The sequence below is a fragment of the Heptranchias perlo genome, chromosome 40 (assembly GCF_035084215.1).
Source record: "Heptranchias perlo isolate sHepPer1 chromosome 40, sHepPer1.hap1, whole genome shotgun sequence".
NCBI lineage: Eukaryota > Metazoa > Chordata > Chondrichthyes > Hexanchiformes > Hexanchidae > Heptranchias > Heptranchias perlo.
Window position 1 is genome coordinate 3,896,950 of NC_090364.1, and position 14,263 is coordinate 3,911,212.

Consider the following 14,263-nt stretch of genomic DNA (forward strand, 5'->3'; position numbering starts at 1 on the left):
ATCATTTCATTTTAATTATTGATTTTTATTGTATTAATTTTAATATATAAATGTTTGAAACCAAACCCATTTAAATCCTTCCCCCTCTCACTCTCTCCACACACCACCATGACACAACGGTCAGACCCCCTTAAAGCACGAGGGGGCCCTAATTGAAGCCCCACATCTTATCAGGACCCCCACCCAACGACCCCCCTACCCTCCCTCCAACACAACCCCTCAAATCCCTCCCTGCATGACAGGTGCAAATGATTAAATCCCTGTGAATAACCTTGCACCTTACATTGCTTTTTTTGTTAGGCTTAAAAAATAAACAAGAGAGAGAGAGGGACCGGGACTGCTGTTGTATTTTCACCATTAATAAAAGAAGGTGACTTCTTTCAGAAGCCGAAATCCATCCACAAATTGTTAACGGTGCCGAGTTACGTCATGGACATTGCTCTGCCGCAGAATTAGCAGAACTAACAACCCAAAGCTCTCTCTTCCCAGCTACAGACAGCAGCAGTTCATCATACTATCTTTGAATTGCCAGCATCCTTCTTTACTCTTTTATTGTGTAGCCAGAGGAGAAGAAAAGCATATTTGCTTGTGTGTGTATGTGTGTGTGTGTTCATATATATATATATATATATAAACACGCGACAGAGTTCAAGGACAAATGTCTGCTGCCAGCTAAAAAAAAAATTGCAATTATTTCTTGGTTTTTTTTTCTTGTGTGTGAATGTGTGTGTGAGTGCGTGTCAGTGAGAGTGTGTGTGTGTGTGTGTGAGAGAGTGCATGAGAGAGAGAGAGAGAGAGAGACCAACCAAATAGCAGGGAGATTCCTTCCTGTCACTTTCCAGTGAAACTGACGATTGCAACAGACCAGGAGCAACATTTTGACTGAAATCTTGCAGCTAAGTGAGTACCAATCCTTCTGTGCCTGATATATATTACAAGATCAGTTGCTTGCTCTTTATTTTTCTAATGAGCTATTTTTGTAATTAGACACAACACCCCCCCTCCCGCTGCGGCTAAGGAAACAAATGCAAAAAAAAATTAATTATCTTGGAATAAAATATTATATAACTCGGATCAAGCAGGAAATAGCTTGCAAGTCTTTTTTTTTTGCCTGTGCAAGTGCGAATCTTTCCCTTCAGGACGGCTGTGCGTCTGAACGCTGTCTTGATGCTGCGTTCTTTAGCAATGCACATCGACCGTGCCATCTGTATCGCCGGTGACAATTCCCTTTTCACAAAATTATAAACAGGATATTTTCCCCCTGCGACTGTTCGATGCTCTAATAATGTGACGGGTTCTGCCAACATAGGTACAGTGCAGCAGGACAGACTTATCATCGTGTTATTCTGACTGTACTGGGTGTCCAAATAGCTGCCACAGGGGCTTTTCAAAAAAAAAATTAAATTGTATTTGCAGACTAATTGGGTAATTCAGTGTTTGCAAGGCACCCGGGTCTACCGAGACCCCGCTCTGTTTTCCCGTGTGTTAACGTGACCATCTGTAGCATTCATTGCAAAAGGGCAGAACGCTGGGGTCTCTCCTCGGATTGCAGTGTGCGACCTGCATGGCCATTGATTGCCAGCATTTTGCAAAATCCAAAGGCGCTGTATTTAAAACCACAGCAATCATATAGCGGCAGAGACTGAGCACCATAGCAATCGCATCGAGAAACAGGTCTGTCTGTCTGTCTCTGACTATATCTATTTTCTTTTCTCTATCCAGTTGTCTATCTATAATCTATCTACCTACCCTGTCTGTCGAATTACCTTTCTATTTGTCTATCTACCTTTACTTCTGTTTGTTACTCTACCTTTCTCTCTATCTGTTTATCTACCTTTCTCTCTGTCTATTTGTTTATTTACCTTTTTCTCTATCCGTTTGTCTATCCTTTCTTTCCTTCTATCTCTCTGTCTATCTGTCTGCCTATTTATCTATCTATTTTATCTATTCATTTCTCTCTGGCTTTATCTGTCTACACACCTTTCAGTGGGAACACTGCAACACCACCACTGGTGGGATGGTGTAACTACAGCTGGACAAGTTTACATAGGCAATTCCCATTATAAATGTGGACATGAGAATTTGTATCCCACTGTCTCTGTCTGCCCATCTGTCTATCTTTCTTTTGCTCTGATATCTGTCTCTATCTTTGTCCATTTGTATCTATCTGCCTCTGTCTATCTCTTTCTCTATCTATGTGTATATCTATTTCTCTTTCTATCTGTCTATCTGTTTGTAGGCGTGCATGCTTTATATATGGAATAGTGTCTGTCTGGCTGTCTATCTCTGCATAGACATGCAGACATTAGATATAGTGTAATAGCATGATGGGAATGAATATAAGGAATTTATAAGGGTTTGGATTATATCATAAACTATGAGAGCAAAACCATGCAGGTTTGGGGCAATAAATGCCCAGATGAGACCCATTATATTCTTAGTCCCACTTACCCACTTTTTAGAATATATAACAGTGTGATTATCAATAAGCTGCTTATGAAGAGTTAAATTATGATGGAGTAACTGCAAGATTACTGAGAAACAGCATTCTGTCTAGTTATTATGTCTGCATATATCTATACCTGTATCATATTAAAAAATCTTGTGTCTACATGCACTTCCTGTCAGCTGTTCCATTATAAATTCCAGTGTCCTGTTTACAATGGGAACTGCCTATGTAAACTTGTCACACTGTAATTACGCCCCCTCCAGTGGAGGCGCTGCAATGCCACCACTGGCGGGAGAGTGTAATTACAGCATATACAAGTTTACATAGGCAATTCCCATTATAAATGTGGGTATAGGAATTTGTAATAGAAATATAGAAAAACAAGGGCAGAATGTATGAATTTAAAATAGGGATTCGATTGCATCTCTGGTCCAAATATTCCTCAACCTGTAACTCCGCTTGACCTGAAGGCCACATTTGATCATCACTCCCTGTGTGCTGCACCACAGCCGATTGACTAGAAATTGTATGTCTGCATAGACTTCCTGTTGACTTTTCTTATAAATGTGGACATGAGAATTTATAATAATGGAAACTGCCTATGTAAACTTGTCACACAGTAGTTACACCCTCCCACCACTGGAGGTGCCATTTCTATTATAAATGTAGACATGAGAATTTATAATAGAAATACAAAAATAGGGACAGAATGTATGTCTTTAAAATAGAGAATGAATTATGTCCGTACATCCTGGTCCAATTATTCTCAACCTTTGACCCCCCCCCCCTTCACCAGATTTGGTCTTAACGTCTGTGCAAATGCCATGGGAGATCGACTGATATATACATAATATGTTAACCATGCAGTGAAATGGATGTTCTCATTTCCCAATTACCTTGTTCTTTATTTGCCTGGTACACTTTCCAGGACCAATGAGTTATTGAGAATCGACCAGACACGACTGTCACTGTTATCGATGGTGTTCCCAATCAGCTGCTCTTCCTCACCAAAGATTAAACCTGAAAAGTACAGGAGGTTAAACCTGATCAGATGATACCAGACATGCACCAATCTCTTTGCCATTCTCATTGGGTTGCTTTGTGTTTAATGTCTGTCTCCATATGGAGAGCTGGCTCATTCACACTCTAACCAGGAAGAATGTATACACAAACATATGCTGAGATATATACACACACACATACAGGTACACAGACATACACTGAGATATACACACACACAGGTACACAGATATACACTGGGATATATACACACACACACACAGGTACACAGACATACACTGGAATATACAAATATACAGGTACACAAATATTCACTGATATGTACCCACAGATACACACAAACAAGTCCACAGGCATACATTGATATGTACAGATAGATACTCAGGTACACAGACTTACAATATATACACACAGATACACACAAGTACACAGACATACTCTGATATATATACATGTACATCAACATACAAAGATAAACACATGCATACATACTTATGCATACACAGATACACAGATATACACTGACATTTATTCACAATTGCACACATATTCAGAGACATTCACACATACACACAGATATAAATAGATACACATGCAGAAACAACTGCACACATACAAGCATACACAAACACAGATATATACAGACATAAACACTCGCAAATAGACACTCACTGTCAGATACACAGGCACATATGCACACACATATATTCACAGGCACACACACTAAGATATACATATAGACACAAATACACGGATAGACATACTCACATCACACACACAAACACATATAGGTATACACGCTCACACTCTTAAACCCGCACACTTAATCATGCACAAACTAATCCACGCACTCACAAACACATACAGTCACTTACACACTCATTCACTCACTGTCACACTTTCACGTGCACACACACTGACGAACTCACAAGCAATCACACATACAAACTCTTTTCCAGACTCACATTCGCGTACACTTACATTTTTACACACGCACACAGACGCACATACACATTAACACTCACATTCGGGAAGATACAACACACTCATACACAAATACACGCTCACACAGACACAAGCTCACATACGCTCAAGGAGACTCACACTCACACAGACTCTCACTCCACCATTCAGTACATTCCACTATAAACCAGCAGGGCACTGACTGCGATATAACTGCTGATACTTGCAAAATCATTTCCAATCGCCATTTAATTTGAGAGGGGGTTGGGGGGCTTATAGAAATTAGTCCCTGACTTTTATTTTCTGATTTAGGAGCAGGGGGCTCTGCAATGCCCAGTAACTCTGCTCCCTGTCCAAATGGGGCATCGCATACTTAAGGGAGCAGATCCGCAGTTAAGTTCAACCGCCTTAGATAGGGATTTGCGGTTCCACCCCTCCTAAATATGAAGTGTCCCCGCTTCTAACAGATGCACGAACATTTTCCGCTCGTATTTAAAATTGCCAAAATATATATCAGACAGACCTTGCAAAACACAGAGCCGTTTCCACACACAAAACTCTATGGACCAAATCTCATTTACACAGAAACTGCTCCTTGCCATAACATTCCGGCTCTGTAAAGGAATAGTTTCTGATTATATGGTTTGCAAAAAAAAAAAGATTATGTAACAATGATTTTTAAAAAAAAAATTGTTACTGTCCCGGGAATGGATATTTATAAACAAGTTCCCGTGTATTTTAAACTGAGCGAAATTTACTGTGCAACTCTACGAAATGCTTCAATAAATCTCAGTAATAAGTCTCAACCCTTGGAAATTAATACAAGATTAAAACATCCAGTTTTTTTTTTGCTGCAATGCCTGTTTTATTTTGCTAGCTTTGCAGAATTTCAGTGCTGACGCGAGCACTACTGCAAACCCACACAACGTGTCCCATTCAGTTTGTCTTTTCCTCGGTATTTTATAAATACACAAACATGCAACATAAAAAAAAGCTGATTTCTCCAGTGAGAGAGGAGAGACCCCCCCCCCAGCTCCTAATACTGACAACATCTCAATCACATGCTTAAATAAAGACATTGCTCCAAGAGTGGAGACCTCCTTTGCATCCCTCACAATCTCTCGTCTATCACATTGCACGAATTTAATGATAGATTGTGTCCTTATCTTCAAAAAAAAGGCCTTTCTAATGGAAATACAGACCATTAACCACTGCCTCTTGTAATACTATGTAATTGCACACAAACACAACTTCACTTGAAATCAAAATCACCTTTCTTCCTCCTTTTTTTTTTGCAGGTTTCGAAGAGGAGACACCAAAGTCCAAAGGGAACTTTCCTTTTTTTTGTTGTTGCTGTTGAAAAGCATTTGGCATCCAGGCTCCTTCTTGGACGGTTGTTGGGCTGATTTCTTTATCTCAGCCTCTCTTTTATCCCCCCTCCCTCCCTCCCTCCCTCACTAGTGACTTCAATCTCTGGGTGCAGCCGAATCTTCACCATCCTCCACGTATCTACCAGCTTCCCCCAACTCTCTCATTTGAGCGTTGTAGAACAGAGTGAGAAAGAGATTAGAGTGGGGGTGGGTGGTGGGGGGTGGGTGGGGGGGGGGGAAAGTGATGACGAGAGGCACCTGACCCATTCTGCCTCTGGATCCTGATTCGAAGAGCGACCACGTGCTTTTGAACGAAAGGAAAAAGCGTCACCCAGGCAAATCCATCCCATATGATCAGTTCAGTTTGCGTGTCCTCTTTCCGTGGAAGAAAGTCCGGAAACAAACCTCCTTCCAAGTCATGTTTGAAAGGAGATATGGGCAAAAACGAGGAAAGCGACAAGATAGTCATCAATGTTGGTGGCATCAGGCATGAAACCTATAGGACCACCCTCAAGACTCTGCCCGGGACTAGGTTGTCCTGGCTGACAGAACCAGATGCTTCCAGCAATTTTGATTATGATCCTAAGACAGATGAGTTCTTCTTTGATCGCCATCCCTCGGTCTTTGCCTATGTGTTGAACTATTACAGGACGGGTAAGCTTCATTGCCCGTCGGATGTGTGTGGACCTCTCTTCGAGGAAGAACTTGCCTTCTGGGGCATCGATGAGACTGACGTGGAGGCATGTTGCTGGATGAACTACAGGCAGCACAGGGACGCCGAGGAGGCTCTGGACAGTTTCGAGACCCCCGAGCCGGACGATGAGGAAGATGGTGATCTCAAGAGACTATGTCTTCAGGAGGATTCGGGCAGGAAACTGAGCTGGTGGAAGAAACTTCAGCCCAAGGTTTGGGCGCTGTTCGAGGACCCTTATTCATCCAAAGCAGCCCGGGTAACGTGTGTGCTTTTAATGAATGGATTCAATTTGTTGTGTTCCTGAGAGGCGGAATTGTGTTCCTGTTTGCTTGTAGGGTGTTTTTGTTGGAGAGGAGGGAAGACTAAATTGGAAATTAGGAATAGTCAGAGAAAACTGATATAGAAAATGATGGATAAGTGAACTAGAAAATGATGGATAAGTGAACTAGAAAATGATGGATAAGTGACAACTACAGAGAGATAGAAGACATGACTTTACTGTTTCAGAGGAAAGGACGAGAGAGATAATTAATTAGGAAATTTATCAAGATTGGGCTGGGATTTTGAGATTTCAATTGGAAAAGTGAGAAGAATTAAAATATACAACAGAGACTGGAATGGAGTAAAAGGGATGAACGAAAAGTTTAAAAAAAAAAGTGGGAAAGGAGAGGAAGTGAAATTAGAGAGAAAAAATAATGAATGCAGGGAAAAGAATGAATGAAAAGTCAGCTGGGCAAAAAGAAGTGGCGAAAGGAAGAGACGAACAATAACAGAGAAGGAGAAAAAAAGGGGGAGGGAGGAAAAGTAATCTGAAGGGGAAAAAGTAAAATGGATGTCAAAAAAAAAAGAAAAGAAAAAAATAGAAGGATCTGCAATTGCAGAGGTAAAAAGATTGTGAAGGGACAAAAGACGCATTTAAATCCCACCGCGGGCCGGCAGGGGGCAGGACTGCGCTGTTGCAGAATCCGAGGTTGCGGCAAGAATTTAGCAGTGGTAGCAATTCTGCCGATTAATAATCACAACGCCAGCAGTTTTGTAGCTGTGGTGAGTGAGAGGTAGCAGGTTTCTTCACTCTACAAACAGTATTGCAGAGAGAGGCGAAACATGCAACCATCCCCACTGCAGCAAGAAACGAGGGATCTCATTTAATAAACTTTAAATCCATTTGGCATTTCATTACTATTGTTCTGTTGACACTTCCACCGGCGAGTTGCCTCCATTGAGTAACAGATACAGATTTAACACAAAGGGTAAAAGCAGTTTTTAATTAAATTACCTGTCAGGAAAGATTGTACAGGCTGGGGCTCTTTTCTCTAGAAAAGAGAAGGCTGAGGGGTGACCTGATCGAGGGCTTTAGGATTATGAAAGGGTTTGATAGGGTAAACAGAGAGACCAAAACTAGGGGCCATAAATATAAGATAGTCACCAATAAAGCCAATAGGGAATTCAGGAGAAACTTCTTTACCCAGAGAGTGGTGAGAATGTGGAACTCACTATCACAAGGAATAGCTGAGGTGACTAACATAGATGCATTTAAGGGGAAGCTAGATAAACACGAGGGAGAAAGGAATAGAAAGATGTGGTGCCAAGGTGAGATGAAGAGGGGGTGGGAGGAGGCTCGTGTGGAGCATAAACACCAGCATGGACCAGTTGGGCCGAATGGCCTGTGTCTGTGCAGTGAATTCTATGTAATTATACATGTTTAAAAAATGAAGCACCAAAGATATCTTTCAGACCAAGCCGGTTTGGTTCAACGTGTTTATGGGTCTGGACTCTTAAGGAATGTGTGTCTGACTGTTTATGAACAGTCTATTAACAGCTCAGTAAACAGGGGATCATTTTTTTGGTGTGGAGTTTGCAGGATGTATTTACGAAGGTAGCATCTCTCGTTAGGTCTCCCTCATTTAGACTGAAACTCATTCCTTAAAATCTTAGCATATTTCCATACATTTCCAGCCCCTACCTCCAAATCAAAAGCCCAACTTGGTGCAGGTTTGTCATCTGTATCCACTGTTTTTTTTATCATAACTCTTGCCCCTGACAGCCCCTGATATTGGCAGTTCTGTTTCAAGAAGCTGATTTTGAAAAAATAAATGGTAACAGTCTAAACAAAAAGTGATCTGATGGAGAATGAGGATCTTGTTACTGTACAACATAGCGGCTGATAATTAAGAGACAAGTACGAGAAGGAGGAATGAACGTATTAACATTGAGGCCATATCGGTTAAAGGAAGAAGTGTAAAAAGAAAAAAAAAGCATTTATATAGCGCCTTTCACAACCTCAGGACGTCCCAAAGCACCTTGCAACCAATCAAGTACTTGTGAAGTGTAGTCACTGTTGTAATGTAGGAAACGTGACAGCCTATTTGCGCACAGCAAGATCCCACAAACAGCAATGTGATAAATGACCAGATCGTCTGTTTTTTTAGTGATGTTGGTTGAGGGACAAATGTTGGCTAGAACTCCCCCTGCTCTTCTTCAAAATAGTGGTGATGGGATCTTTGATATTCACCTGAGAGGGCAGATAAGGCCTTGGTTTAAGATCTCATCTGAAAGACGGCACCTCCAACAGTGCAGCACTCCCTTAGTACTGCACTGGGAGTGTCGGCCTGGATTATCAGCTCAAATCTCTGGAATGGGACTATGAACCCACAGCCTTCTGACTTAGAGGTGAGAGTGCTACCCACTGAGACACGGATGACATCTTAGTGGGAAGAGGAACAATTAGCCTTGGATTATGTGTGCTGGGTTATTGCAGTTGAGTTGTTTGGAAGTGCAGGGCTATTTAACATCAGAAAGGTTTTGTTACAGTTCAGACCTGGTAATAGTGTGAACACAGAACCCCAGGGCTCATTTCAAGTGAGCTTCACTCACTTGTTTTAAAAAAAAGTCACATATTTTATTGTAGCCAACTCCAAAAATGATAGTGTGTTAAACAGGGGAGCTCGCCTCAGTGTCCTGGGCCAATATTTCTCCCTCAACCAACATCACTAAAAAAGCAGATTAACCTGCTATTATCACGTTGCTGTTTGTGGGATCTTGCTGTGTGCAAATTGACCTCCGTGTTTCCCATATTGCAACAGCGACTTAACTTCAAAAAAAGCACTTCATTGGCTGTAAAACGCTTTGGGACGTCCTGAGGTCATGAAAGGCGCTGTATAAATGCAATTGCTTTCTTTCTTGCACCCTTATATCTCACATCTATCTCATTTCCCCAGCTCAGAGTGTTGGGTACAAGAACAGTCCCTGGTAAAGCAGAATGTTTGTTCACCCTCTGCTGAGAAATTCTCTCTCCCTCCCCTGCAAAACGACAACTTGTAATATTACAACTGTACAGGCCACGTGAATCCACACCATCCTCCACTCTTACACCCTCGAAAGCTTGATTGAAAAATAAATTATTCAGGATGATAATGTGTGGGTGGAAGTTATTCAAGGAACAAAATGCTATTTGGGTTGTGACCTGTGCTGTAGCAACACTGTCATCTCAGCCTAGAGATCAAACTGTGTCCTCAGGTCATCACTGCTCTTGCAATCATTGCTCCTTATGTTCTGCGTTAGCGACAGTGATCAGCCAGTGACAGGATCAAGCCTGACTGTCTCGGGCACAAGTATGTATATTATAGAGAATAGAAGCCCCTGTGTATATTACAGGAAATAGCAGCCCCTGTTCATATTAGAAGGAATAGCAGTGCAAGTGTAATTTATAAGGAATAGTAGCTCCTGTGTATCTTACAGAGAAAAGCAGCCCCTGTATATATTATAGGAAATATCATTTTGTGTGTATATTGTAAGGAATCACAGCCACTGTGTATACTATATGACATAGCAGCCTCTGTGTATATTATAGGGGTCGATATTAGGACCATTGCTCTATTTGATATATATTAATGACCTGGACTTGGGTATACAGAGTATAATTTCAAAGTTTGCCGACGACACGAAACTCGGGAATGTAGTAAACATTGTGGAGGATAGTAACAGACTTCAGGAGGACAGAGACAGACTGGTGAAATGGGCAGACACATGGCAGGTGAAATTTCACACAGAGAAGTGTGAAGTGATACATTTTGGTAGGAAGTATGAGGAGAGGCAATATAAACTAAATGGTACAATTTTTAAAGGGGTGCAGGAACAGAGAGACCTGGGGGTGTATGTACACAAATCTTTGAAGGTGCCAGGACAATATGAGAAGGCTGTTAACAAGCATATGGGATCCTGGGCTTTATTAATAGAGGCATAGAGTACAAAAGCAAGGAAGTTATGCTAAACCTTTATAAAACACTGGTTAGGACTCAGCTAGAGAATTGTGTTCAATTCTGGGCACCACACTTTAGGAAGGATGTGAAGGCCTTAGAGAGGCTGCAGAAGAGATTCACTAGAATGGTACCAGGGATGAGGGACTTCAGTTATGTGGAGAGACTGGAGAAGCTGGGATTGTTCTCCTTAGAGCAGAGAAGGTTAAGAGGAGATTTGATAGAGGTGTTCAAAATCATGAACGGTTTTGATAGAGTAAATAAGGAGAAACTGTTTCCTGTGGCAGAAGGATCAGTAACCAGAGGACACAGATTTAAGGTGATCGGCAAAAGAACCAGAGGCGACATGAGGAAACAGTTTTTTACGCAGAGAGTTATGATCTGGAATGCGCTGCCTGAAAGGGCGGTGGAAGCAGATTCAATAATAACTTTCAGAAGGGAATTGGATAAATACTTGAAGGGTAAAGATTTACAGGACTATGGGGAAAGAGCAGGGGAAATGGGACTAATTGAATAGTTCTTTCAAAGAGCCAGCACAGGCACGATGGACCGAGTGGCCTTCTCCTGTGCTGTAACATACTATGATACTATAACAGCCGCTGTGTATTTTAAAGGAAAGAACAGCCCCCATGTATATTTTAGGAAATAGCTGTACTTTTGTACATTATGGGACATAGTAGCCTCTGTGTATATTACAAAGAATCACAGCCCCTCTATATTAAAGGATATAGTAGCTCCTGTATATATTAAAGGAAATAGCAGTAGCTGTGTATATTATAGAGAAAAACAGCCCCTGTGCATGTTGTAGGGATTAGCAGTCCCTGTGTACAACATAGGACACAGAAACACCTGTGCACTATAGAAATAGAAGCCTCTGTGTATACTGTGGGAAATATAATGTAGGAAAGTGCAGTCCCTCTGTATATTAGAGAGATTAGTTGCCCCATGAATACTATGGGGAATAGCAGCCCTGTGTATATTATAGGACATAGCAGCCCTGTGTATAAGTATGGAAAATAGCAGCCCCTGTGTATATTATAAGGAATAGCAGCCCCTGTGTATATTATAGGACATAATAATCCCTGTGTATGTTATAGGACATAATAATCCCTGTGTATGTTATAGGAAATATAAACCTCTGTGTATATTATAAAACATAACAGCCCCTGTCTTTATTATAGGGCATAGCTGCCCCTTTGTATATTAGAGGACATAACAATGCCTGTGTATATTATAAGGAATAGCAGCCCCTGTGTATAAGTATGGAAAATAGCAGCCCCTGTGCATATTATAAGGAATAGCTGTCCCTATGTACATTACAGGACATAGTAGCACCTGTGTATATTATATGGACTAGCAGCCCCCGTGTATATTATAGAGGAAAGCAGCCCATCTGTATATTATAGGGACTAGCAGTCCCTGTGTATGTTATAGAGAATAGCAGTCTGTGTATAATAGAGATTAGCTGCCCCTGTCCATATTATAGGGAATAGCAGACCCTGTGTCTGTATAGAAAATAACAGCCCCCATTATAAGGAATAGCAGTCTCTGTGTACATTATAGGACATAGTAGCACCTGTGTATATTATAGAAAAGCAGCTCTTGTGTATAGTATAGGAAATAGCAGTCCATGTGTATTTTATAAGGAATAGCAGCCCCTGTGTATATTATAGGAAATATAATTCCTTGTGTATATTGTAAGGAATCACAGCCACTGTGTACATTATAGGACATAGCAGCCTCTGTGTATATTATAGGGGTCGATATTAGGACCATTGCTCTTTTTGATATATATTAATGACCTGGACTTGGGTATACAGGGTATAATTTCAAAGTTTGCAGATGACATGAAAGTCGGGTATGTTGTATACAACGTGGAGGATAATAACAGACTGAGGACATAGACAGACTGGTGAAATGGGCAGACACTTGGCAGATGAAATTTAATGCAGAGAAGTGTGAAGTGATACATTTTGGGAGGAAGAATGAGGAGAGGCAATATAAACTAAATGGTACAATTTTAAGGAACAGAGAGACCTGGGGGTGTATGTACACAAATCTTTGAAGGTGCCAGGACAAGTTGAGAAGGCTGTTAAAAAAACATATGGCATCCTGGGTTTTATTAATAGAGGCATAGAGTACAAAACCTTTATAAAACACTGGTTAGGCCCGAGCTGGAGTATTGTGTTCAATTCTGGGCACCGCACTTTAGGAAGGATGTCAAGGTCTTGGAGAGGGTGCAGAAGAGATTTACTAGAATGGTACCATTGATGAGGGACTTCAGTTATGTGGAGAGACTGGAGAAGCTGGGATTGTTCGCCTTAAAGCAGAGAAGGTTAAGAGGAGATTTGATAGAGGTGTTCAAAATCATGAACGGTTTTGATGGAGTAAATAAGGAGAAACGGTTTCCTGTGGCGGATGTGTTCGGTAACCAGAGCACAGATTTAAGGTGATTCGCAAAAGAACAAGAAGTGACATGAGGAAACATTTTTTAACGCAGAGAGTTGTTATGATGTGGAATGAATTTCCTGAAAAGGCGGTGGAAGCAGATTCAGAAGTAACTTTCAGAAGAGAATTGGATAACTAATCGAAGGGAAAAAAATTATAGGGCTATGGGGAAAGAGCAGGGGAATGAGATTAATTGGATAGCTCTTTCAAAGAGCCGGCACAGGCACGATGGGCTGAATGGCCTGATCCTGTACTGTAACATACTACGCTACTAAAACAGCCCCTGTGTATTTTATAGGAAAGAACAGCCCATATGTATATTTTAGGAAATAGTTGTACTTATGTATATTATAGGTCATAGTAGCTCCTGTGTATATTATAAGGAATCACAGCCCCTGTGTATATTAAAGGATACAGTAGCTCCCATGTATATTGTAGGAAATAGCAGTACCTGTGCATATTATAGAGAATACCTGCCCCTATGTAGTATATTATAGGGAATCGCAGGCTCTGTGTATATTATAGAGAATAGCAGCCCTTATGTATATTATAGGGAATCGCAGGCTCTGTGTATATTGTATCACATAGCAATCCCTGTAGGAAATAACAGTCCCTGTGTATATTAAAGGACAGAGTTGCCCCTGTAATATTTTAGAAAGAAGCAGTCCCAGTGTATATTATAAGGAATAGCATCCTTTGTGTATATTATAAGGAATAGCAGTCCCTGTGTATAACATAGGACATAGAAACACCTGTCTATATTAGAAATAGAAGCCTCTGTGTATACTGTCGGAAATATAATTTAGGAAAATGCAGCACCTCTGTATATTAGAGAGATTAGCAGCCCCCTGTGTATATTACATGATATAGCAGCCTCTCTGTATCTTATAGGAGATAACCATCCCTGTGTATATTATAGGAAAAAGCAACCTCTGTGTATATTTTAGAGAAGAGCAGTCTGTGTGTATAGTATAGAGACAAGCAGCCTCTGTGTATATTATAGGACAATGTAGCCCCTGTGTATATCATAGGGAACAGCAGCCACTGTGTATATTATATAACA

General features: G+C 40.9%; 1 protein-coding gene across 6 annotated transcripts in view; it reads left to right on the forward strand.

Annotated features, from left to right (window-relative positions):
* Nucleotides 1-6,152: 6,152 nt before the first annotated feature.
* LOC137305332 (voltage-gated potassium channel KCNC1-like) overlaps nucleotides 6,153-14,263 on the forward strand; it is a 59,492-nt gene continuing 51,381 nt past the window's right edge. For all 6 annotated transcript variants that reach the window (XM_067974174.1, XM_067974171.1, XM_067974173.1 and 3 more), the window contains exon 1: nucleotides 6,153-6,752. In XM_067974174.1, the coding sequence (XP_067830275.1) occupies nucleotides 6,153-6,752 (600 nt within the window). The remainder of the gene's footprint in view (nucleotides 6,753-14,263) is intronic.